The sequence below is a fragment of the Thermobia domestica genome, chromosome 9 (assembly GCF_964235325.1).
Source record: "Thermobia domestica chromosome 9, izTheDome1.hap1.1, whole genome shotgun sequence".
In the NCBI taxonomy this organism is placed as follows: domain Eukaryota; kingdom Metazoa; phylum Arthropoda; class Insecta; order Zygentoma; family Lepismatidae; genus Thermobia; species Thermobia domestica.
Genome location: NC_137462.1, coordinates 15,313,367 through 15,339,884, shown reverse-complemented (window position 1 = coordinate 15,339,884; position 26,518 = coordinate 15,313,367). Strand labels below are relative to the sequence as shown.

The window sequence follows — 26,518 nt, the reverse complement described above, 5'->3', positions numbered from 1 at the left end:
CTACTCTACCCGGGAACTAGTTTGCTACAAAGAAAAAATTTTCAAGAACTCACTAAAAGCTCTTGGAATTATTCATTACATAAGTACGAGAATAAATGATAACTTGTACGCACATCGTAGATAAGAGGAATCTTAAATTATTTTATAGCCGAACTGTTGAATCTCATACATGCAACGATGTGTTAGGTGCATGGAACGTGAAATACCTTCTAAAATGAGCCCAAGTACATTACCTCGATACTGAACACTTCGTGTGTGTCTCCAGAAAATGATATATGAAAATATAATATAAAAACATTGTTACGCATTAAGGGTGACATTAGAATAACGAACATGTAAAATTGATAACTATTATTAGGTCCATTTACTTCGAATTAGTGTCTCTTACAGTATTGTTTAATTTACTTTGTAAACTTAGCAAATATTCAGGGACGTAGGTGGAAATACGATGTGAAATTACTAAATGTTACGATGAATTGTATTCCACTATCCAGCTAAGGAGCTTTCAGACGACTAAGTCGATAGTATAATGAACAACGCAACAGCAAACATGCTCCATATAACCTGCAAACAATGCAGGAAGTCATTCAACCTCACTCCAAAAATTGGAAGTTATTAACTGCCGCTTTAACACGCTTCACTATATTAAGCGTTCGTGTATACAAAATAGAAACGCTTAATATTATTGAGCTATATTCGTGGCTAGAACGGCCTAACAACGCTTCTATATTGAAGCACACGATTACACTGCTCGGAGAAAACTGCGTTCCCAGTGTTGGGTCTGAGCTTAATCACTGAAACTGGAATCTTCAGATTCTAGAAGTAACATCCTTAGTATGCTACTGCTAGACATAGGAAAATCCACATATGAATTTTTGATAATTACCCTTAGGCAGAAATATTCAGTTAGATCAAAACTTATAATCATTACCAACTTTCAATTCGTTGAAAATTCAGCCAACGTGCATTTTTCGTGATTCCCTATCTATCAAAAATAATTCCAATTAACCTAAATAGAAATTGTAAGGAGTTTATCAATATTACAGATACACAAGCGAAGATCAAAAATATTAGGAAATTAACTATCTACCTAGTTACGCTTCAGGTTTCAGAAAATATTAAAGGTCTGTTCTGTCTTACCAAAGGCGGTTGAAGCCAAACGTCTCGACAAGATATTGCTGTTCTCTTGTGTCACGAAATGCGAATTCAGAACCGCCAACTTTATTCATGTCAAAATCCAGTCAGTCAGTCATTGAGAGCCTGACAGGCTTCGCTGTTGGTGTTTATCGCCTTAGAAGTTATTTAAAATATTGAGCTCAGGAGATATGACCATATGGTACTCCAAGACGTAAAGAAAGGGAGGAATTGGATTACGATACAGATATAGACCACGTGCAACCACTCCTACCAGCAGGATGATATATACGCAGCCCTCAAACAGAACTGTGCAGTTTGTTCGTATTATTTTCTACAGAACTGTGTAAGTCTATTGTAATGCGGACTCATAGCTGAAAAGAAAATCAGTTAATATAATCTATTCTTTTAGGAAATTTCAGTCCGAGCGTACTCTCTACGGCCGAGCTGAAGATCCATAATTCTTAAATGGTAAATTTTCTTTAAAAGACTATAGTCTATTGTATCCATTTTGGTTATGCACAGTGTACCTCTTTCGTTGCTTGAACAGGACCTAGGGAGAAAGGGTATGGTGTTTTATACCAATAATAACCTTCTCGTTTCATTAGGTTAGAACAGTGCTTAGCTAGAACAGTGGTGGCGACATATTACTTGGGCGTACCTATCAAGGGAGTTACTTCAACTCCCAAAAGCATATTCCTGTTTGCAGTCGATCTACATCAACTACCTTAATTCAGTCAATCAATTGTTTTGATAATGCAAAGTATACTTGTACCGTACTTAGAGGAAGCACCATGCTGCTTGGATGATCCTACTTGGAGGGTAACGTCAACTTAGAGCCTGCAGGGGGATTGAACATTGATATGAGAAACGTGCCAAACCAGGTATATAGGGGTTGTTTGCTGATCAATGTAAGAACGAGACAACCTTGACAGATAAGAAGCAGCATCAAACTCCAATGGTGACTAGCCACTTAACGTTGGATCCAGAATGACATACAAGAATTATATCGAAGGGTGCGGGTGCCTACATGGGAACGTCTTTAGCCAGTGAATTGAGATAGACATGATCAGGATTGTCTAAGGTCCTCCGGATACGACTTGTGATCCTGGATTGAGTTGGGCTCTGCCGGCCTTGGTATTTGGTAGCTTATGTGCACTTATTCCTGAAATCCCTGTAAGGGCATCCATCTATTGCGGGGTGAACTTACGTTACAACGTTTTTAACTATGCTTGCAGTACATGAATAAGATTTACTCGCTAGTAGGACAAACGTGACCACTAAGTAAAACAACTAGGTATTCAGTGCGTTGCATTGGTCGAAGAGTGGGCGTGTCGCACTTCCTTTCAGTACAGACGTTAGATCGCAACTTAAGAATCGAATTAGGGAACAATCACTGAGGATGCATTACGTGCATGAGGGAATATTGTTTAGGATAGAGCAATTGTAGCAGGATATGTTTAGCACTGTTGTTGTAAAATTTGGGCCAAACGGAAAGAGCACTTCTTGTGAGACCTGCGCAGTGTTAGAGTGGTCAATTTTCATATTTTGTGAATATATTTTAATTACCGGTAACAGGCTTGCTTATAATTTCCTTTTTGTCAGCGTTCTACTTCGATTAAGTTATTTTTGCCGCGAGTTTCATACAGTGTCATGATTTGTAAGAGAATATTTCCTATACAATAGACACACTAGCTTATAATTTCCTTCTTGTCAAGCTCGCAATTCATACGTGATCAATCGTAATGTTCTTTCTTTAGAAATCAGAGATATTACTTCTTTTTATGTTCTTTTCCGATCAGTTTACAATTTGCACTACCAAAGCAACTTCCTTCTCCTATAGTTCCCAACTGATTTTTATTAAGCCTGATATCTTCGCATTTCCTATTTCGGGTATCTCCATATATAATGTGACACTAATATTTCGCAAAATCAGTTTGTAGGTACATCAGTGGCCGACAACTATTCTGGAAGTAACGTAGACGCAGCTTTTGCTTAAATACTGTCCCACTAGTTAAAGCAGATTCGTATAATTCAGCGCCAATCACATAAAAGAGAAAATGCGGGAAAAGAAACAGCAACTTAAAAACATGCTGAGTATTCTACAACAGGAAAAACAAAAGGAAATGATCTGAAATAAGTTATTCGTTTCTGACAAATGTTGTTGCGATCTTTGTATTACGATAAGTGGACTTCGAGGAGCCGTAAATGCTATATTTTCTCGTTTTCTATTTAGATAACTTTGACGAAGAATGCGATTATTTTATATTAGAATTCGTATTATAAATATGTGGAAAATATTTTAAATGATGGACACTTTAGATTTATTTTGTTCCAACAACATTTAGATTCCAACATGCTACAAAATTAAGTTCTGTAGAAGATAGACTCAAATATGTTGTGGATGAAGATGTAGGGGATGTCCAATGTTTATTTTAAAGAAACCCTCGATATTTTACCTATCACGGTCCTTGAATTAGGGAGTGATATGTGAACATTTTTTTGCGCGTGGAAACAGAGCGTGGGGATTAATGAATGAAGCTTCGAAAATCCTAACATTTACTGATAGGACACTGAAAAGGCCGTTGGAGCAAAAAATAAACAAAAAACACTCAAAGCGAAACGAAATAAACTGAAACGTGCGTGTTTCTTTTGTTTCGGAATATACAGTGTGTGGTGACTGGTGAGAGTTGTGAATCCTTTGGTTTTTTCTCGTCTTTGAAATTTTGTGTATAAGAATGGGTGATAATGCCATTAAGAAAAAACAAGCACTTACGGTGTACATAGTGATGCAAGAAGCTTTGTTTTTACTGTTTGCAACTTCTTTCGCAGAAAACAATAATAAATTTGATAGTGTGCATGAAACCTCTCGAGCAACATGCGTCAGAGAGAGATCCGTGTTGTGGCGAATTGTGGAAGAGAATGGGAAAGTCTAAGTTCAGGAAAACACGTCATATGAACCGGTAAAGCATGACAAAATACCCAGAAAAGACAAACAAATTTAGATTCTTTCGACAAAACAGTAGTTCGTAGGACATTTCACAATCTGTATGCTAAAAACTTTGTCATGACCGTAAATAAACTATTGTGTGAACTTAAGAAAAGCATAAACTTCAAGGGTTCTGATTAGGCATTACGAAAAATGCTGCGCAAGTTGAGTTCTAGGTTTTTAAAACATTCTATTGGGTATACAATCTGCTCCTTGAAAGAAACGACTTTGCCGTTTGGCGACAGAAATATATACGCGAAGTGAGGAGGTCGTGCGTAAACGTAAATGAAAGACAATTTGTTTACTTCGATAAAAGTTTCGTTCATAAGCATCATACTGTACCGAAAGTCTGGTTGAACTCAGAAGGATCTGGAGGGTTACGAGTTCCGAAACGGGTTTGTGGATGGTGCAGAGCTTGTGTTTTTCTGTAAAAACAATCACTGCAGATTATCATGGTGACAGGAAGTGTGATATTTTTCGGTGGTTTCAAGAGCAACTCATTCCAAATTTGTCCGAAAACTCAGATTTCATTCTTAACATTGCTCAATTCCGTAACGAACTCAGACAGGTAGAATTACTCAGACATCAGTATATTAAAACTAATAACATAATCGTTTGACACTACATATTTTATTCCTTAAAACAGGACATAAGTCACTCGTTTCAAGACATCTTTGTTAAGGTGAAGAACAAATCAAATTGATGCCTTCATGCAGATAATCGCAATTAAGCCATATGTAACCAGCTATTAATTGGAGAACACGTCGAGAATTTGAGAAAAATTTGTTAAATGAATCATAGTTAACACTGCGGAAAGCACAAGATATTGGTACGCAAAGAAAGGTGCCGGAGACAGCAAAAAAAATCGAGGCGAGAATAGTAGTGAAGGTGATTGACGAAGGAGAAATGTGAAAAGCAAGGAGACGCATTGCTATAAGAAATAAGACTGAAGGATCCTAAGTAAAAGAAGATTGAAAAATCTAAGAAGAAAGGAGAAGAAAGAAATAATGGGATTTTCTTGAGACTACTAAGGAACATAAAACATTTAAGTAACTGAGAGTTGATACAATTAGGATAGCAAAGTAAAACAAATTATTGAGGACAGTGAATAATAATATAGTAGAATAGTAAGTATAGTAGAATAGCAATATAGTAGAATAGTTGAAGAGGTAGGATTGTAAGTTGGTAATAAATTTGCCCTATAAGATCACGGCCCATGGTAATTTAACGGAAAGTTAAAAGAATAGAATAATTTTATTCAGTCGTCAATTCCAAAACAGTTGTTCTCCATTTACAGTAAATACCAGAGAACTTAGAAAAAATGAAGTATTTGCATGTCTTGTAGGACTGGCAATGCTTCAGTGTGTTCATGTGAAAAACTTGACCTTCCTGAAATATTTCTACCTCAACAATTTTATACATTAGATACGTTATTCTTCACAGGAGTTCTGTAATGGACATCGGGTAAAACTAGGCATCGAAAACAATACTTGAACCCTTTACCTGAACGAATCAACGGGCGATGAATAATAATCGACTCCATATTTTGTTCTCCTCTTCTGGCAAATTGAATTCGACTTTGACTAAAAGGTGATGCCCATCCGATGAAACTTTTAACGAACGTTTGGGATTTATCATAGTTCTTTATGAATTATGGAATTGTGTAAATTCATTTACATTTCTCAATATGTTTGCACAACGTGACCTTTTTCATTTCGAAAATTATCATAGTTTACTTTCTTCCCATATCACTGTTAAATACTTGCTCCCTGTTTCAATTTCGGGTCAATTCGAACAGTTCAGGATCCTTGGTAATCTGTAGTTTCCATCTTTATAAATACTTTTCCTATTATTTTAAATGGGAAATTAATGTCCCAAGTTACATATCTTCTCTTTTACTTTGATAGTGTAATTGTATTTTCCCTGCCGTTTTTTTCTAAATATACCTTTGCGGTACTTTAGCTGTGTCGCTATTAAGTTTTGAGCTGGAGACGTTTGGTCCGTTCTTAGTCGAACTCACAAAGACTTGTTCTGTACTCACAAATGTTAGTCTGTCATTATACGCTGGTCACTCACCGCAGCCCAAAGATTCCGTGCATTACAATATCTAGTTAAACGTTGCATCTTCTACTATTTTCTCTCTTGATAGCGTATATCAATTATAGCTTTCAGCATTCTTTACCCTTCGTTCTTTTTTCTCACATCATATCCTCATATATTCCCTTTATAATGCAAAACATTCTCAGCCAATGTCCTAAAAAGTACCTAATCCTCTTTAGAATTACACCAAAAATTGTTATTTTCTTCTCCCACATTTACGATGCCCTCATTAATATCCCCTTGGTATCGTAATTACTTTTTTCTTTCCAAATGCAAGTTTTGAAACTATCCTATTATTTTTCAAATCTTTTGCGTAATGTCCATGTTTCTGCTCAAGGCTTGTATTGCTCTGCATGTAGAATTTTCTAGTTCATATTCTCTTTATTCCGGAACTCGCGAATCATTTTGGTTCCTACTAAGTGCTTACACCAATATCCCTATCCTAGCTTTTATTTTTTTTTTCACAAAACATATCAGTAATAATGATTCTACCCCTATATTAGAAACAAGTAACCTGTTCTATTATCTCCACTCCTACTTCTATATTTGTTACCGACCAGTTCGTTCCAACTAGCATTATTTTTGTCTTTGCCATCGGAGGCTGATAGTTTTCCTGATTTAAACCAAACCTTTAAGAAATTTCTCAACGAATGAGTAAATACGAAAAACGAGAAAATTTATTTGTAATAGCATGATTATAGTCATCGTTGTATGTTATTTAAACGAGATACATTTTGGTTGATGTCCATATCTTATTTGTTAAAATAAAACGTGGTTTGATATGGTCTAGAGTAAAATGACCATATCGTCTCGCAGGAGAAAGCATGGTTAAAAACATTTTTTCTGTACAAAATATTTACCGAGAAGGTTCAAGTAATGCTGGAATTTTTGTTTCTTGTAATTGCTTTAGGCAGCCTTACGCTATTGATATAATTATTGAAATAAGTGCTTAGATTTTGAATGAAAGACAAGAAAAATGTATGAAATTGAGAAGTGTATACTTACGGGAATTGGTAGGATCTGAATTCGTCCAACTGCAAGCAGTAATTAATAATAATACAATTTTGATCATGGTTCTCCAATGAACTGCAATAGAAAACTTGGAGAAATTACAATGAAATAAGATTTAATAAGTATATACAATTGTAAGGATTAGCAAGATTTACTGTAACGAATCAAATAGTGCTTATAATACAAAACAAAATTAGAAAGAAATTAATCAAAATTTTTAATAAATATTGTAATATAATAAATAAATTATGCATTTCCTAACACAGATTGTCATTTATCGTATTTACTATAGTAGTAACAACTTCAATCGTTCATGGTAAATTGCAATCAATATGTATATGTGATTTTGTTAGTATAATAGTGACTTGGGAAATGCCATTTTTTAACTAACAAGAGCTCGTTTGTGGTATTAGGGCACTAATGGTAAACAATTGTTTTTACTTCCTTAGAAAAGTAAATTGAATTGAGTGATTTTTAGTTTAACGTCCGTTTCGACGCAATGTGTGACTTGACAAACTGATTAACGTGTAACCCTAACCACATGAGGTCCTTCCGCGTATCGACCCTGTGTCTCCAGCCCGGAGGGCGAGCATGCTAATCGCTTAACCACGAATGAGCTCAGTTACAAATCTAAGTTATGCTTTCAAAGTTCTGCAAAATATTTAGAATAAATCGAACATGAAATTGGGGTACTACTACTTAAATTAACTTTCAAAACACGAAGTTGCTGTATTTCCAAACAAAATGAAATTACGTTATGATATAAACTAATTAATATTTTATTATAATATTTGAACATTGAAACTAGCATAAATATTTAAAATAGATGAACTTTTACAAATTGTTTGTGAATGAGTTGACTTGATTTTGAGTTTAACGTCCCGTTCAGCAGCAAGGCTATATGAGACGTGGACATATTGATTAAGGGGAATCCGAACCACATGAGCTCCCGCTGGGAATCGAACCCGGGTCTACCACGCCAAAGGCGCGTACGCTAACCGCTTAGCCACTGAGGAGCTCTGTTTGTGAATGAATGGACATAAAATTGCTTGCTTTTAACATCATAATAGAATCTTAGTTATATATGTAGACAACTTCAAAAGTGCATTACCACCTCCAATTCTCGCTTTCCTGCAATTCTAATAAAAAAACAGAGTCCTTTTAATGGTTGAGAATTAGAAATACGTTTAAGTAAACCTAAATTTCGTTACAAAAATATTAGTGTTGCAAACTTCAAGTAAGGGAATAAAAAAAGGTTAAGAATGCCTGTTTTCTTCTCGTAAGGGCAATGGATGACATAGCTGTTAAAAATGATCAACCTTAAGCAGATTAATCAACATAAATGGGAAGAAACAGATATCAGAGGTGAATTGAAGACTTTGGGGCTAAAACCCGTTAAGTCCAAAAAGTGAAAGTGTAAAGAAGATAGCTTCACAAGGGATCCTCGTCGTCCAATTTTCTTCAAACGTAGTACATACATACTAGACCGAAAATGAATCAACACGTAGTTTTTGTTTCTTTTGGAAAATAGGTTAAGGGGGTCAAAGGGCCCCTTTTCAAAAAAGGACCCCCTTGACAAAGTTCAACATTATAGAACCGAAACTGTCCCGATGCTAAGATGACTTCAAAGTAGGTAATACGGGTTTTGACTTTTTTGAGAGAAGAGAGTTTCAGTGGGCAATGGCTCTCTTCGATATGACAAAGGGCACCGCACAATTATTACTGAAATTTGATTTCGGTGGAATTGCGTAAAATCGTGATATTTTGTAGATATTGTGTACCTGAGAAAAAGTCTCAATGGGCTCAACAAAACATTACTGACCGTTTGGCCACTACAGATCTAGAGTTTTGAAAACAGCCGAAGATAACTATATTCCGAATTCCAGTAAAAATGACTGAGACCGTGATATGTTACAGATATTTTGATCCTGAAAAAAAGTCTTAATGGGCATAACCACCAATCACTGACCGTTTGGCCACTAGAGGGCCACTTTTTGAAAGTCACCAAAAATAGTAACATATTGGATTTTGATTAAAATAACTGAAACCGTGATATGTTGTAGATATTATGATCCTGAGAAAAAGTCTCAATAGGCACAACCACCAATCACTAACCGATTTGTCACTACAGGGCCACATTCTTTTAGAAATGTGGAAGGTAATGGTATTCTGGATTTCGATAAAAATGAATGAATCCTTGATGTGTTGTAGATATTTTGATCCTCATAGAAAGTCTCAATTTGTAAAACAATCCATCAATGACCGTTAGGGCCTATAGGGCCACTTTTCTTTATAGCACGGCTAGCGATTTCAAGAAAATCGTAGACCTTTTCGTTGGCGGCCCTAGTACACCTTCTGATTGTCATAGGGAAATGACGAACTATACCTCGTTGTAAAGGCTGCGGAACGCAGATCTCAACGAGGTATCACTTGTGCCCCTCGTGCTAAACTCGTAGAAGGAGAAGACGACGAAAGTGTTGAAGAAAATGAGATTTTTGCTTTGGTTATTTGTCAAAAGTTGGCAACACTGTTACTTGTCATACGCAGGCAAAAATATTTTCCCGTGTACACCAGACATTGGGCACAATCACGTAAAAATGTGTGGATGAAACTTCAGTACCAAGTGAGAAAAAGTTCCAAATGTGTTTCGTACGAGAATCAACCTGTACACATTTTTTTCGAAATATTTTGGTCTACCGTGACGTCCCTAATTATCACAGAGATATGAGCCATACCTCATTTTAAAGCCTATGAGACAGATTTCAACGATGTAACTTTTGTGACCCTTGTGTCTAAGCCGTAAAAGAAGGAGAAGAAGAAATTTAAAAAATTGACGTAAAACATACATTTTCTTGCAGTTGGCAAATTGTTATATGTCGTGAGCAAGAATGACCATACACAGGATACCATTAGTTAGGATGTTTATTTATCTTCATTGATGCCACCTTTATGCTTGTAGCTCATTTACAGGGACAGTCTCCCTCCTCCAAATGCTGAGAAGACGGGGAACTAGTACATAAAATTTCTTCCCCTTCCCATCCGCTGCTGGACTCCCGATGTAGACTAAGTGCAAAACGTTGGAACGTTTGATCCTTCCTAAAGAGATAGACACCTAAATCATCTCAATAGGTTAACTAGGAACGAGGTGATGGTGGTTCAAACTGCTGGTTCAACTCTTGAGTCATTCGTCCTGTAAAGGTTAAATGAGCAGAAGGTAACGGTATTCTGGATTTCGGTGTAATTACTTGAAACTGTTATATGTTGCTTACCATTTGGCCACTACGAGGCCACTTTTTTTGGAAACAGTACGTAGAGGGTAACTGTATTCTAAATTTCGGTAGAATTGCTTGAAGCCATAATATGTTGTTAATATTGGATCCTGAGAAAGAGTTTGAATGGGCACAACCTTCGATCACTCTCCGTTTGACCACTTAAGAGCCAGGTTTTTTGACAACAGCAGAAGGTAGGTCTGGATTTCGGTGGCATTGGTTGAAACTGTGATATGTTGTGATCCTGAGAAAACATCTTAAACGTTTTAAATGAATAGTAGATCCAATATGTAAAATCGAAAATATGCATACTTTAATACAATAAATTAAACAAAAATCAGAAGTTGTGAAAGTCTCGTGTCCTCCATTTAGATTGTTATGATAGCCCCCCCAAGTTCCCAGCAAAATATGATTTTCACTAACACACTAAAAAAAATCGTAAGTTTTAGGTACCACGGTTATCCCTTAACATTGCGAGCCTAAGTCGTGAAGTTGTGAAATAAGCTGGGGGTCTTCTGAGGACCTCACGATTTTACAAATTTCTAAAAATAATGGTGTGGAAGGTTACTGTATTAGGTTCTTTGGATGTCTTAAAGTATATTTAATTCAAATAAGCATTGCTGACATGAAATACTATACAGGGTGAGCCAAAAGTCAGGTGACAGACCTGCCATTTAACAGTATGTTGGGCTTGATGTCCACATTGGTCATATATGATGATTTGCGTTGGGAAAGCTACAAAACACACATGACCATCACGACTGCCATCTTGAGATCCGCGATTTTTAACACGAATATTTTTTTGAATTGGAAGGTAGGCATGAGGCACATTTCTCAGGCCTATTTTTGCTCAGAGATTAATTTTATTATATCGCTTGTACATTTGGTGACGAGCATGCTTCTTAACTCTCCCTCACACTCACCATCATTCGACTCTTTCACACTCACGCTCAATCGACCAACCACACTTGAATATTACCGATGATCTTATCCTCGCTTATACTCAAACTAACTCTCACACACCTTCTAATATTATTGATGTCTCAGCCTCAGTCAATGGGTTACTACTCACAATTACTCGTGTCACACTCAATCATTATTGATGGCTTCACCCTCTCTAGCACTCACCGTCAAAGGACTCCGTCACACTTGCATTTACCCCATGACCAATGTATGAAAATCAAACTATTGTAACAGGGAAGTTAGTCCTACTGTCAATCAACTATTTAACAAGCCAGGAGTCACAGCTATACAGTTCCAAGCATCACTATGAGCTTATTTTAATCAAAACGTCTCATTAGCGTTTCTCTTTAGGCAAGTAGCCGCTAGTTTGCGACAAAAATGGTAGTCCGTTTCTAATATACTGTAAACTTCTCTTCATGTGAGTGGTCGTGTTATATGATATCCTCATTGTTCTAAGGAAAACATAAACATTAACGCGCTTTGGGTTGATTATTTTATTGGAGAGCAAATTATCTCAATTGTGAAAGTAAAATGAAAGAAAAAGGTAATATCAGCAATATTTCTTCCAGGAAAAATATAAAATAATTATGTATGCTTTACGAAATTATAAAATGTTGGTTTTGTTTCTTCATAAAAAAACAAAGCACTTTGTCTTCATTAACAAATAAAAGGTTATAGAACAATAAAACGCAGAGAACACCACACATTGTTTAATATTACAACGTAACTCAAAATGTTCACAAATTTCATATGATGTGTGACACATATTACGTAAAATGTGGTGCTTAACAGCAGTTACTTGTAGTTTTTATTTCATGAATGTTAAAGATAATAACACTAGTCTCAATACTAGATTAAATCAATCAAATAAACATAAAATAAATCATTTTGGCAGAAACATGTTAATAGATTTCCTGACGTATATACCTGATGAACAAGGTAACCAAAGAATATCGTGCCGTTCTAATTCATTGAGAAACATAGAGCAAAAGAGGGAAGGTACGCACCGTTAGGTTTAGAAGTAATTTCCATCATCATGCAAATGTTTTGCAAAGTTTTCTAGAGGTGCACAGTGCACTGGTGGTTAACCTCGGCGGTCGTAGATACAAAGAAGTCTGTGAGTGAAACCCCAAGGTTCTTACTTCTATCCGAACGATCAGCCATGGAGATGGCTGTCGAGCGAATGAAACAAGTGTAATCTGTTGAGACAAGATCCAGTGGAAACAGTGTAATCAGCCAAGCAAGTTAGTAAGGGTTTCCCGGGTGATCTCCACTCATATTGTGGCATTGTCATGTTGGGGCAGCACAAACCTGCGAAACACCAATGCAAGCTTCTTCTATTGTAATGCAAAGTCCACGCTTTACAACTGCCGAAAGTAGAGTCGTGTCCCACCCCCTACGAAAGGAATACATATTACGCCACTTGCCGACCATAACACAATAGATACTGTATAACACGTTTCGTGGGTGCGCAGGTGGCCTTGAGGTGAGAGGACAGGGCGATGTGTAGCAACCGATGCCAAGTAAGGTTGGAAGGGATATAGAGTATCTGCCTTCCATTACCTCGCCAGTTAATTGTCAGATATCGAGCATATGTGTGTATCCCACTTAGTTTCCTTGTATAATGATGTTAATCCATGCGGATGTAGTCTAACTGTTTCATGGAAATCTTTGTAAGTTCATCATACGTTATAATACTGTCCACCTCAATGTGTGATTTCAGTTTCAGCAGATGGCGTGGTTTTCTGCGTGTGTCATCCGAAAGGCTTATATATCCTGAACAGAACCTTTTGACTGCCGGTGTGTTGGTTTAGGGCATTCTCCCCAAAATGTATGGTATATGCATCAACTTTATGTGGTAGTTAACAGGTCCATTTTAAAGTCAAACACGCGAAAAAAACTGTTTCCATATCTATATATTTTACTGAACAAGCATGTGTTCTTGTATGTGTTCTACGTACCTGGATTACTGGAGGTTGTTTCCTCTATGAAAATGCATAATTAATGTGACGTGAAAAGTGAGAACAATTTTTTTGGTTACTTTATATATATATATATATATATATATATATATAGATAGATAGATAGCCTGTTATGATTTACCTGCACTAGAAGCCCAACACACTGAAGACAGAAGAAATGAAGCTATTGCCTTGTAGTGTGAAGAACGTTTGTGGCGACGAGCACGAGAAATGAAAACTCCAAGTGACAAACAACGTCGTAAAAATTATATTGAGTTATGCGTTGATGGAAATAAATAATTGTAACGGTAGGACTGCACATCCATAATAAGATATCTAAATGCATTTTCAAAATTCTCAAATAATGACTTAATGTTTAGTTTTTAATTAGTTATCTATAGTCAGTTTTACACCTCATTTCTCTTGTGCAGTAAGCATTCCCAATTTAATGTATGTTGTGCTGCTCGCGTTCACTCTGCGTAATCAGTACCAGAATAACAATTATATTATTGCATCTAGAATGAAAGAGGATTTTATGATGGTGTATGATATAAAATGCATTAATATATATAAGTAGGTATATGTTTGAGTACATATAGTACATTACAGTAATATATATATATATATATATATATATATATATATATATATATATATATATATAAGTACATTGTTCCGAACCATTAAAATTTCAAATATTAACTAATAAATAAATGAATATTCATATTACTGAACAAGCCGCGTGTGACGATATAATAAGGGCAATTTATTACAACGTAATATATGTATTGAATCAGTAAAATGTACTTGTCCATTGGAAAGCAATAAAAGCATATCAGTAATTACTACAATAAATTTATACAAAAAAGGACGCAAATATCGTTCTCGTATTTTATAAACTATATGTACATAGATATATGCATATAGAATAATATTCATTCATTGATTTGTTGTAGTATTAATTCGCTACAACAGACCATAGTTCTAATATACTGAAGGAGTGAGAATATACTTCAAACATGCGGAAAGAATTAACGAGAAAAAGACTTAAATGGTAACGATTTGCACGCTACTTTGGTATCTACTGCTTAAACGAATTTGGAAAATGCTTTCCTCGGTCTGAAAGCCTCACAATAATGAAGCATAACCATGGTTTGTGTTGCACTTTAAATGACAGGTTCATACTTTACATTCATCACATAAGCACTAATATTCCTCACATAAGCTAAATAAAATGAATGGAAACTGTACGCAGTTCATTAGTGCATACGAAGTATAAGTAACTCTGTATATTCCTTAGGAGAGTACATTTTCAGTAGAACGAGCGTGGAAGAGCAGTTACTAACTTCTGAAGAGACCTGTCAAGTTATGAATCCTTTATGCTGTTTATATCTACCGGTCGTTCTCAACTTTCTTTTATCAAGATAGTTTCTTAATCCAGTCTCAACTTTCTTAACATTACATTTATTTATCCTTATACGATATGTGTCCAGCCGGTTTACGATGTTTTATTACATATATAAAGGTCTGCGACTTGTAGGAATTTTACATTTACTCATTGTAAAAATTAAAATAATCGCTCAGTCAAAAGAGAGCGTATAGTCCTATTATTTACATAACTTCTTGATTATCCACTTTGTCCTAAATTTGAAACCGACTCCATTTACACAAAAAATAATCAAATAAAAATGAAAATGTGAATTTAACCTCCATTTTAACACAGGTCAGTTGACCTACCATAATTAGTACATTTACGTGTTATTTAAGCACCGAAGTTCTTGTGTTGTGGTTGACATAACCCGTGCGTGCCGGTTGATAATACAATCAATGTTAAGTGACACAAAAGCTATGTTCAATAACAAAGTGGGTGAACAGACTTACGCTGCTATACCAACATAACCACAGTGTTCTTTTCGATTTTTCCTGACCCTTAATCACGTTCACCCTTACATAAGTTCCTTACACTCACACTACTCGTCTTCACCCTCGAATATAATTGACACCCTCACCCTTTATCAATTCCCTCACACTAACATTCACCCGCCTTAAGACTCAATCAATCTCCCATACTCATACTAACATATTAAGACATTCAAACATTTTTGGTGTTCCCACTTTCATGCACACTCACCTTCAGCCAACTCAATTACACTCGGATTCTCTCGCTTGCACACTCAAACATTACTGTCGCCCATATCATCCTTTTCACTCACCACCATACTCAAACGTTATTGATGCTTTACTCAAACTCACCCTCAATTTACTCCATCATACTTACTTTCACTATCCCTCCCGTTCATGGGAGATTGATCGAAGTAAAGAAGAGAAAAGAAAAGAAGAAATCATGTCGCTGTTTGTGGAGATATGTGTTCCATTGGTCCTCACAGCTTGATTTGGATACGAGTCAAGACAAGACAAAGATCAGTTGATGTTGTGGGTATATCCAATATATTACATGGTTGTAGGAGTTCAGTTTCACCGTGTACTTGCGTGAGAACAAAGTAAATATGGGATCTTCACAGAGCGTCATAAGGGCATTATACTGTACGCGTTCAAGCTGGTGTCAACAGCTATGGCAAATCATTGTCAAATATTATTGTCACGTGGTTAGTTATTGACTATAATGGGATTATGTTTCCAGGACAATGGTACGTTGATGCGTTCCTCTTAAACTTTGTGGAATCATTCTGCTTAAATTTGAGAATTGTCAAAATAAAATTAATATACATGTTTGGTCTTGATTATTTCCTCTTATGGGACACAATATAAACGGAAGCAATACGTAGTACCACGTGGAAGGTATTGACCTGGATGCGGTAATGTACGAGCATTCATTTCCTTTTCAAAATTTCTTGTGGTACTTCTTAAGTTTGGTTACATGTTTCTAGACCACAACTGGTATTCTGATTTTTTCTTTCTAAGGTAAACAATTACCGGAGGTTATTGACGTAATTGAACATATAATTATATGGTTAATTCTAAGACATAGGTATATCGATAGAAATATGTAGGACCATTCTTTAAATTTGGGAATTGTGATAAACAAAATTTTAGCACGATGCGTTTGATTAATATGAAACAATACTTTGAACTTTAGTCATAACTCATATTCTAAGATCATTGGCGGTGGTTGATTTTTACCTTGAGCTTTCAGAAATATATTACCTTATTGAATCTTACGACTCAGTCTAAAGGCGATACGATACCTGATATGGGACAACATTGAAATTTATTCACAACACACTGTCTAAGGTGATGTCATATGATTGGTTAGTAACTGGCAAAGTTATTGTTGATGCAGTTTGATTCGTTGATCACTATCTATCATGCAATCTGATTGGTTGATTTTTATCTTGAAATCTGATAGGCAATCTTCCTGAAACTTATGACTCGTAGTCTAAAGGCAATACATGTTACCTGACATGCTACAACACTTTGAAATTTAGTCACAACTCACTGTCGAAAGGGATGTAATGTGACCACTGGCAAAGTTATTATTGATGCAATTTGACTGGCTGATCACTATGTTTCATGCAATCTGATTGGTTGATGACTTTCAAATCTTTGTGTTTGGTTGATCACTACTCATATAACCACTTAAGGTAATAAGACTTTTTCAAAGTTGATAAAGTTGTGTCAACAACCTAAGAACTTTGAATTTTAGGCAACATTTTACCCGTAAGAGGGAACCAGATGGGCTCCCAATACCAGTAGATGTACATACCAAATTTTTAGATTTAGCAATTTCCAAAAATTTTACGGGAAGTGGTCCTATGTACCCTGCGAAATTTAGGTAGTGAGCCGAGGTAACTCTGCCAATATCTAGAGGGAGTGGTCCTAGGTACCCTAGGTCATTAACCCACGGCCTTGGAACCTCTCAGTCAGAATAATCAAGAACGCGATAAGGTTGCCCAAATTCTACTCTGCTCCATTCTTGGACAGCCACCTTAGGGGATCCCAGCTCAAATCCTTAGTTAATCTGCAAAAGGCACTCGGTACCTTTTTAGCTTGACGTTCGCCGAACTTCTACCTCGATAGAATCCATCGCCATCCAGAACGTTGTTGTAGGTTGACGATTTTGATGGGTACTATCTTTGATGTTCCAGGTACATCTTACGTGACATATCGGTGTTCCAAATTAGTGAGTGAGAAAACGAAAGAACATTATTGGTTACTTTTACAATAGAGTGTTGTAGGTGGTGACAGTATGTAACTTTCAAAACACGACTAGCCGCTCTGTATGACTTTATCTCTTCTAAGGTGATCGAAACTAAAACTGAAAACGATTGACTTTTACTACTGCTGGTTTGAACACATGTTTAACGGACGAGTCAAAACCTTCATTGTTACACTAAACGATTGCCTAAATTGTTGCTCTATAGCCGTTAGCGTTTTATTTGCGGATTCTGTAGGATGCTGCAGGTGATGGTGATATGTTCTCTTGAGATGCTGAGTCAAAAAAGAATATTGACTATCGGTATTAGGTATCGTTTGTGAATATTTCGAAAACACAATTTGAAACAAATATAAATAAAGTAACAACTCATTTACCATATATGAACGATATAAAATATATATGTGTGAAACTGAATAGAAAAATCAAGTAACATATTAATTCTGATACCATTAACACGTCAAAAATTATTTAATTTTTATGGAACATAGTGTATATTTTCTTTAATGCACTGCAATCATTTGCATTAGTGAAGATTGAAGACATTAAAGAATAAGTGTGTAAATGGGTATAAGTTTTCCAACACTTCTTTATTCTTCGGTAAGTTTCTTCGATAACGCTGGCCAAAATTACTACATTGGAATGCAGTGTAATGTATATTATCTTAAGCTTTTACAATCACTTCCTCTGCGTTGTGTATGATTTAGGTAAAGATATTAAATACCATTCCCTACACGATACCTAGGAAAAAAATTCCGCGATAACTTATATGAAAATACGCGATTAGTTTACAATGTGATGTATACATTATTTAGAAGGTTTTCTACTTTCAATAAAAATAAATCAAGAGTAGATATGAGTTTCTCCACGTTAGGGATAACTTACTGAATACTCTTATTTGAAAGGTATGTTCGCAAGTAAAAGTCTTGTGCAATATTTTTTATACTATTATTTAACCTCTACATTCATCGCCATGGATTGGGTTTAAAACAAATGGAGAATTTAGAACTGAAATCCACCTCCTAACGATACGTTGTTCAGAAAAAAATTAAAATATACCGATATTACGTTAAAAAATATTTTGTACAATAGGAAGTATATTTGTTTTCTTTCCGTGGATTTAAATGCAGTCATCAAAAATTGGGATCAATTTATCCTAATGGGGCTAGAGTAAGCCAACTTAGACTGTATCTAAAATTTCAAAATTACATACATGCTTTGGGTAGGAAATCAGTCAAGCATGAGGAAATATATTCATGCTCCTCCATTTTAAATTTAATTAAGATAGTACCATAACAATTATTCAAATATTATGCATTACGCAACATTTCTTTTTTTTAAAAAAATGTTAACCACAATCCTTTTGCTTAGATCCGATATCAGTGAAAAATGACAACGACACGTACCCATCCTCGTTTTCTACGATATCTTGCAAAATAAAAATGACAAATCATTTTCTACATTTTCTCAATCATTTGTACTGACTTCTATTCAAACGAGTGAAGAATGGGGAACTGAATTTAGATCCCATATTCGGAAATCAGGTTTCTATAATTTTTTTTTAGAAAATGTCTAATCTATTAGTGTGGTTGTAAATGCAGATTTACTTTAATTTTTGAAACTGAATTTACTCATACGGAACATGAATTCATCCTAGTTTATGAAATAAGTTTCGCAATAACTTTCCTTAAAAATATTATACTAAAACGGAACGTTGCGTATACTTTTCTTCGGGCTTCCCAATGATATATATTATTTCAAGTTAATGCTTAGGGGCCAAATTTATTACAACTATAAGCATATATCAAGATATCTTCAGTCAAAATTTATTATTATTATTAGCTAACTAACGTAACTCTATGGTCTATGGAACCCGAGTTTACGAAACCTCTTCATTGACTTCTGTACAGAGGCAACCACATCCAATTTCTACTTAGTATTTCTACTTCTATGAGATCCATCTGTATTGCCTTTCCATCTTAATATAGGTATTTCTAATGGCCGTTCTTCGATTGGATTTTCAGGTAAAACTATGAAAGCGTTCCTACATGCACTTCCCTTTCTCTAGTACGAAAGTGTTTTTAACATTCGAAATTGTCAAGCGTGCAATGCAGTACAGAGGACATTCGTTAAGAAAGGATTATCAAGATTTTTGTTTTCTTAAACAAAATCCATATTTGAAGGGGAAAATGAGGATATTTTTTAAAATACACAAATTCTACTTTGGACAATCATTACTTCTTTTTGTATACAGAAAGAACACTTTTGTTAGAATTGGTGAAATTTACCGACAATTAATTTCCTAAACTCTAAAATTCTCTTCGCCTGCAGTAGTAATTTCAGGCTTTGCTTGTAGGTGTAGAACTATCTTCATTATAAGCATAATTGCCAGTTTTCACTAGCGATGTACAGTATTGTACACTTGATTAAATCGTACACACATTTAAAACTCACAGGGGCCAATAGCTTGCATGCTGTCCATAAATGAAAACCTAGCTTGCACGATTTACTAAAGTATTGGTTCTTTTCTGTTCAAGAGTAAACATTCCAATGGCGTATATTGGCGATTAGTGTCCCTTTCAACATTGAACCTATGTAAGGTCCGTAGATAGTAACTAACGTGAAATCCTTACTACACGATATCCCGACGGAAGTCGTGTATGCATCTCCCACGCTGGAGTGAACGTTATAAAAAGAAGAAGAGTTTCACAAGACTTCTGATATTTTGTTTCCATTCCTTTCGTATAGCATTTAGATTATTAAAAAACGGTAGCATTTTCATACCATAATAACTACAACATCGTAATAAGGATTCTGTTGACTTTTTTGCTCAATTTATGAATGTAGTCAGAACCACAGTTCTAAGGTTAATAGTTGTTGTATAACACCGGTCAACAGTGAAAATGCTTCGAAGATAAGAGTAACAAATTCTTACTAATTATATGGCGCTAATGACGAATATAAAATTTGTTTTTGAAGATTGGTTTAGGGGTTTGAAAGAAGTACGTTATCAGAAATTGGAAATAAAATTCCTGACTATCCTTATTGCTTGCACTTCATCACTGACCAAAAAGACATAGACCACATCACGGTTTATTTGTATTGAAGAGTTTGCCAGAAAAACATGTTGTGTAATGTTCTTTTGCAGTTACAATTTGTCATCCTGGACATGGTTTTGGTGAAAGAATGGATGAGTTTGTGTTATTATTATTATTATCTTTCTATGAATGTACTAAGCAGAAACATGTCTCGTAATTGTGCTAACAATGAAGAACAAATTCTTTTTAACGAAGTGCAACGATAAATAAAATTTCAGGACTATCATAAAGAAAGCCTATCACTTGTACTTTGGCTGTAAAGTTGGAGATATGTACAAGAAGTGGGCATCACATTTTTTTGGCATCACAATACTTGTTCTACAAACTTGCGGGACTAGCTATATTTGAAAAGGCGCAGCATGCCATTTTCAGTTCCAATCAGTACTACAAACTATTATTTTCCCATAGTTCCTCCAATTAAAGGTGTATCAAAGAAAAATAAAAAAGTGGAGTACTGCTTACCCAAATATTTCTTGAGATGTTCGTCACTCTGCCACATTCTGAAGAACTATAGGTTCCACAACCTCCCGTCTCTTACTCCAGTGTTTCATCCGAAGAAGATCAAAAGGCGCACAAAGTCTACCCAGGTTTTTCATTCTGCTTAGGATTCATAGTCCTCCACCGATCCTCACTTCACAAAACCAACATACGATTATCTATTCGCCATATGATATTCAACTTCAATTAAATTACCGAGGCTTGTCAAAAAGTGTCTCAGAACCACTGGCATCCAGACTCAAGCAGTGAGGAGCTTATTCTGAAGATATAAAAGTGTCTGTGTTTTTGACACGTTAGAATCCCGGGAACAATATTTTCAGTGGAACGTGAGATAGTATGTTACAACAATGTAACAGATCTTATGAGAAACGTAACATAGAAGATAATCCCGGTGAATGGTCGCTATTCATCGCTGCACCAAAACTATTTTTCAAATATATTCTGCGTAAGCCTCCACAAATTACTGAAACTAAGATCAGTTAGGGAATCCTAATTGGCTTCAAATTCGCTAACTTTACAACGATCATGAATTTGATGCAGTGTTAGAAAATAAAGAGATGATACCATGGGATTCTTTAAGAAAAGTGGTGACGAATATTTTGTGAAACGAGCGGTCTCAGAACTATTTGGAAGTAGTTGTGCATCGAATATCTTCTACAAAGCAATGGGGTGTAATATCTTATTAACAGTGCATATCTTACACTGCAACATAGATTCCTTCCAGAAAATTGCAGCGCAGTCATAGATAAACATAAGGAAAGATATCTACTAAGATATATTTATGATGGAGAAACGATATCGAGACCATTGGAGCAAGACTGCCCTTCCGGTAGTTTTAATTTCTTATCAATTGTTTATGTTATTTGGAACAAAAGCTGTGCTAAAAACACACAAATCAATTATGTCATCCCATAACCTATATACCACGTGTTTTTTTTTTTTGTCTCATGTGTAGAGGTTCTAACGTTATAACAAAACGCTTTTTCCTCTATTTACGTACGAACACTACTTTATACGTTTTAATTTTATTTCTCACATTTCCCTATGTATAATTTGAAATTGTCAAGCATGATTGAGAAATACTTTTCCCTCATAACTTTTGTAGATATTGCAAGAAACTTGCACACGTATTGCGTGTGAACCACAGTAGTTTCAATTTATATTTAATTTTGCTACCGGTAACTGGGGCTGCATGAGTGTGCTCTTCATATGTAAAATTCCCAATTTTTCCTTTTCCCGTACATCACACACAAACACATACAGACACACATTCTCATGTTACCATGTAAAAGCATGTTTTATTATGAAGAGAAAAACGTATAAGTCATGATGTTCAAGTAAATAGTATTATTTGGATTCATTTTATTTTACATCTCACTTTTCCTTATATGACATATGGTGTTGTACAGCCAACCTGAGAATTTTTTTTCCTAAACAACTGTAATTATAGAAATTAGAATGAAGCTTTCCACATGTATTACATATAAACTACAGTAGTTTTAAAGGTATATTAAATTTGAGTACCTTTATCATGGGCCGTATCTGGTGGTGCTAAATTAGAATGACCAGATTCTGACAGACGAAAAATAGGACACAAACTTAAAAATATATGATAATTTACAGCTTCAGCAATACAAGTGTCCGTATTTTATTTAACTTCAACCTTAAGTTAGTCATTCATTTTTGTTAAAAAGAAAAGTACTGAATAAAATATTGAGGGAATTCAAAACAAGTCTAAATACTTGATGAATGACGTAGTGATTTATTTTAATGAAAGTAGAGTAAAACGTCGTGTTGGGCTAAATGTGTTTTTAATCGATTTTCGGAGTGTGGTATTATTTTAAGAAATCAGAGAAAATTTAGGCCAGCATGGAGCAACTTCTATTTAACTTGGTTAGCATCACTGTTAAAACTTGAAAAATAACATTTTCCTATCTTACAGATATCTGAACAAGCACATCTCAGTAAACGCAATGTATTGTGAAACAATGGTTTATTGAGTGTTCTCCATCCCTAGGATTTTAAAGAGTGTTAAAATAAACAGCAATTCATCATTCAGGAAAAGATTTCCTGTGTTTCAAATTGTTGTGAATACAGAATAAAATATTTAAATATTGCTAATAAGCTAACTCAGTACATTTTGCAGACCATTTTAATAAAGAAGTACATTTCTCGATTTTCTAGGCGTCTTCGCAACATGCAGGACAACTCTGCGAAAATCAGCACCTCTGGTCACCCTATGCTACATTTGAAAAAAAAAAAAAGATATTTTTGGACGGAAAATTTCCAATTTTACCCACCTCTTATATATCATCTACATATGCGCATACTACCTTTTGCAATCCTGCTTTTATTCGGAAGCGAATGACATATGAACTACGATACTCGCATGAAGAAAGTTGAAGCAATAACTTGTAACGTTCTAAGCTCACACACACAACCGTGGTCCCGTGATCAACTTGTCCACAGGTAAAAGTCAAACCTTGCCCAATAAACAGACACAATTCCTTCCTTTACCTGCATACAAATCAATCACAAGCACACTAGTCGAGATAGATTTCCCCGATTCTTGTTTTGGCAATTGCAGAGTAAAAACACTGAAAAATAATGTTTTTTTTCCTTGTAGCAATCAAGCTTATTTAGACTAGGAGATATATGTAAACTCTCAAAATTCAACTTGAACAATTTATTATAAACAAAATATATATATAATAACAACAAGAAACTTCCAAACCCCGTAGCAAAACGATTAAATACTGCAATTACTTCAAAAACTTTCCAACAAATGAAAATTGGAACGATTAACATTTAATTTTTCCAAAGTTTACGAAAGTATCAAATTCCCTGAACATTAATTTATCAAAAAGAAACGTTAATAATTTCAAAGATACAATATTACCCGTATACACATTTACTATTTCCATTTACTGAAAATTACTACCATTCCGGCACTCAGTGAAAATCCGGATCCACGTGTGAATTAATTTTTCGTTTTCTTTCCCCAAAACTTACAATGTTTCTTGGTTAGGTTAGGAATTACCAGTAATACGTCCACTCGGGTTTTTACTCGTTTATTCTTATGAAAATTCCTACTTAAATATTCTCCCATTAATAATTTTTGAGTTGGCATAATATGTGCTTATTGGGATCCGAACCCAGCATGCGCGATCCGAACCAATATATAATGGGATCCAAACCCAAGAATTGGGAGTCCCATGCACTGCTCTGAAAAATATCGAGAGGACGAATAAATTTCGAATCTCCTTCTACAGCCAAAAGAGGTTAAATAATTCGTCCTCACTTTATTCCCCAGGACAGTACTAAGTACAAACCCAATACTCAACTTTAGTAGAAAATAGCACTCTACTTACCAAAAAACACAAGAAATTCTTTACATATACAAATAATCAAAATATTCTTAAAACACACTAATTGAAGCAATATTATTCATGTAGTATTAAGCCAACCTTAACGTAATTCCAAACCCTGTTCTTCGAAAGGGAATTTCAATGTTATAACATACGGAAAATGAATTTAATTTAATTCCCCAGACTTCAAACCTAACCCTTACCTTTCCAATCTTCAAGTGACCGAGTTGCTGGGCAAACCCACCCAGCAGCTACAGCCACAAGTGCTGCCATCTCTTGAGATTCGAGGGAACTCCTCGTAACTAGCACTTATAAGTGAAGTGGAAGGGCATCTAGTGAGTAGAAACCGTATTACTTAACTCCTACCTTTAAATCCAATACACAAATATAATTCCATCAGAAATGCTTTTATATTTTCTTTTTTTTTTCTTCGACGGAAACGCTAATATACGTTACATATAGATCCGTCTGCCCAAAATTTTTTAATTACATCCATCAAAAGTATATGCGTTTAAGGAGAAGAATCATGATCTTAATTATAATTACAATTTTCCATGCATTGCATGCTTATACAAAAATTTACAACTTACAGTCTCCATCCATCTATACCTTGAGGACGTGCTTTATTACAATGGTGAGATAGACCCGCGTACATATGTGTATCCAAATTCGGGTATATACTGGAAGATCGTCTTCCCTCATTCATTCTGACATAACCACAAAAGACATTTGGACCGAAACCATGGACAGCTCCTGCAGGATACAAAAATTAAGCGACACAAACAATTCACACAAACATGTCACATATTTATATATATATAAACAAGATAAAATAATCTTCCTTACAAATTTTCCTTTTTTTTTCTTACACCTAAACCTTTTAATCTCCAACCTTGTTCACGGGTTGCGCATTTCTTGGCAGAATATACCGTTTACAATGCTGAACATGCCTTTTTATTTTGACCTGGGGGTTGTCCACCTTCTCCAACCATAAGGTATTCATAGTCGGTTGTCCAACTACAAAATAAGGACCCTCCCAAATTTCAGCAAGTTTAGGGTTAAAATGTTTTTCTAATGATGCTTTCATGAATCTTTTGGTCAAAACTTGATCACCAACTTTAAAGTTAACTGGCAAATGCCTCTTAGAGTAGGTTTTTTCACATCTTTTCCAGGCGTTCTCTAAATTTCTTTTTATGATTTCATATTTCGTATTGTTATCGACTTCTTCGTCTAATATACCCAGATCTACTAGCCACTTGACATCAAGCGGGCTATACATGGTTCTTCCATAGTAGATATCACATGGAGAGAGACCCGTAGTTTCATTAAGACTCACATTGATAGAGAAAGCAATTTTAGATAATAATTGGGCCCAATTTCTTTGATTCTTATCAATGTACGCCTTCAGAATCCCTTTCAAACTACGTATCGTTCTCTCACAAATGTTCGGTGATGGATTATACAGCGAGGTTTTTATGTCCTGTATCCCTAGGCTATACAGGAAATGTGTAAAATACCCTGATACGAAGTATGTCGCGCAATCATGAACCACCTTAGAGACAAACCCAGTTCTTAAAAATATATCCATCAACTTCTTACATATAGCTTGACTCGAGAGTTTCCTTAAAGGTTCTAGAAATACAAACTTACTACAGGCGTCTACTACAACTAATACATATTCATATCCCTGACTACTAGGCCATCTCCCGGCAATATCAATAAAAAACATGTTATTTGGAGCTTTTACTTGTCTCGTATAATAATTCCCCTGAGGCAAGGTGTTCCTATCGCGAATCCTTTGACATTTAGGACACGATCTCACAAATTCATTGATATCCTTAAACATATTCGGCCATGTCATACGTCTAGCAATGGCGGTAGTTGTCTTTCTTACCCCTCTATGAGCACCACTTATCAATTGAGAATGGAAATAGTTTAGTATAGTTGGTACTA

General features: G+C 35.3%; 1 protein-coding gene across 1 annotated transcript in view; it reads right to left on the bottom strand.

Moving 5' to 3' along the window:
• Positions 1 to 25,337, bottom strand: part of LOC145693900 (uncharacterized) — a 64,222-nt gene extending 38,885 nt beyond the window's left edge. Inside the window, exons 1-2 of the mRNA XM_081770067.1 lie at positions 25,156 to 25,337; positions 7,229 to 7,309 (exon numbers count right to left, since the gene is read on the bottom strand). Coding sequence (XP_081626193.1) covers positions 7,229 to 7,309; positions 25,156 to 25,168 — 94 coding nt within the window. The 5' untranslated portion in view covers positions 25,169 to 25,337. The remainder of the gene's footprint in view (positions 1 to 7,228; positions 7,310 to 25,155) is intronic.
• Positions 25,338 to 26,518: the final 1,181 nt, after the last annotated feature.